This window comes from Sinocyclocheilus rhinocerous, unplaced genomic scaffold (assembly GCF_001515625.1).
Source record: "Sinocyclocheilus rhinocerous isolate Xijiao unplaced genomic scaffold, SAMN03320098_v1.1 scaffold153, whole genome shotgun sequence".
Taxonomy (NCBI): Eukaryota; Metazoa; Chordata; class Actinopteri; order Cypriniformes; family Cyprinidae; genus Sinocyclocheilus; species Sinocyclocheilus rhinocerous.
The window spans coordinates 1656358-1657904 of record NW_015660878.1 but is presented as its reverse complement, the minus strand read 5'-3'; the positions used below and the strand labels follow the sequence as shown (position 1 = coordinate 1657904).

Genomic DNA, 1547 nt, shown 5'->3' with positions numbered 1-1547 from the left:
ATTACTTGTGGATTATTGTGATGTTTTTATCAGCTGTTTTGACTCTCATTCTGACGGCACCCATTCACTGCAGGGGATCCATTGGTGAGCAAATAATGTAATGCCAAATCTGTTCCAATTATCTAATCAAGAAATAAACTCATCTTGGATGGCCTGAGGGAGAGAGAGTAAATTTTCTGTTTTTAAATTTTTTTTTTTTTTACATCCAGATCCAGAAACCTATTTTGAAACAACTTTTCCTTTCAGGTTCGACAAAAGATGTTGTATGCTGCTACGAGGGCCACGCTGAAGAAAGAGTTTGGTGGTGGCCACATTAAAGAGGAGATTTTTGGCACAGTGAAGGTATGACATATATCATCTGCCATTCTTTAAATCAAACCTTCACATGCATGGATGGCAGCCATAGGTTTCCCCATCTCTTTCTGCTCAGGACGATGTCTCTCTAAATGGCTATAAAAAGTACCTCAGCTCCCAGGCGGCGCCTCTGCCTTTGACTGCAGCAGAGGAGGAACTGAGGCAAATCAAACTCACTGAGGTAATGCTGACATCAACATAAACACAGCATGGGTGTACACCTTAGTCAGGCTCTGCTGAGGTTTTATTAAAATGGGGCAAAAACCACATCAGTCCAACAGTTCATATCAGGCCTTTTGTATTTAGTAACTTCATAAGCTGAACAAAAAGACTGTTTCTTTACATTACGCACAACATTATCTCAAAACAAAACGATGGGTCCTTGCTCTTTAAAAGCCATTTTTGCATTGTGAACTAAAGCACACAATGTTGTTTGCTGAGCAGTAGTAGTATAAAAACTATAAAGAACGACACAAATCACCATGTGTATGGAAGAGTCTTTGCAAAAACATAAATGTAATGTAATATTTAGCATCAAACATACACTGACTAAAAATAGAGAAGCTCAGTACCATGCCCTCTCTCATTTAAACCAGCTCCTGGAACCAATTGCAAAGGATGCTGCTGGCAACGCATACAAACCTCCCCTCATACCATAAAAGGATATGCTCTGACTCTTAAACGCTTCGTTGGCTGTTTCAAAATGACAGGCAGCGTAAATGAACCAATCAAAAGGCTCTCTGAACTCCCCCCAGAGCTGCAGCAGCTGTGGGAGGAAGATAATGCTACACTAATCTACATGTATGAGAGGAGAGGAAAGCAGCTTTGTGGTGTTTTATTTTTATTAATTTGTTGAAAGAGAGATTTTATTGAGTAGATGGGTGGATGAAATGCTGGTCCCAATCCTGGATGAAAGGAGGCAGAGAGGCAAAGCAGGAGGTTCATTCAGTGGGTGCAGCGCAGAATGTCATTTTTATTATAAGTGTACCATTCAAATGTTTGAGGTTGGGAAGATTTTTTTTAATGTTTTGAAATTAGTCTCTTCTGCTCACCGCTCAAAAATAAAAATAGAGTAATATTGTTATATATTATTACCATTTAAAATAATTGTTTTCTATTTTAATATATTTTAAAATGTGATTTATTCCTGTGATGGTAAAGCTGAATTATATATATATATATATATATATATT

The 1547-nt window shown here is 37.8% G+C and overlaps 1 protein-coding gene across 1 annotated transcript in view; it reads left to right on the top strand.

Annotated features, from left to right (window-relative positions):
* The first annotated feature begins 245 nt into the window (after positions 1–245).
* LOC107725629 (twinfilin-1-like) overlaps positions 246–1547 on the top strand; it is a 5150-nt gene continuing 3848 nt past the window's right edge. The window contains exons 1-2 of the mRNA XM_016534961.1: positions 246–342; positions 431–535. Coding sequence (XP_016390447.1) covers positions 259–342; positions 431–535 — 189 coding nt within the window. The 5' untranslated portion in view covers positions 246–258. The remainder of the gene's footprint in view (positions 343–430; positions 536–1547) is intronic.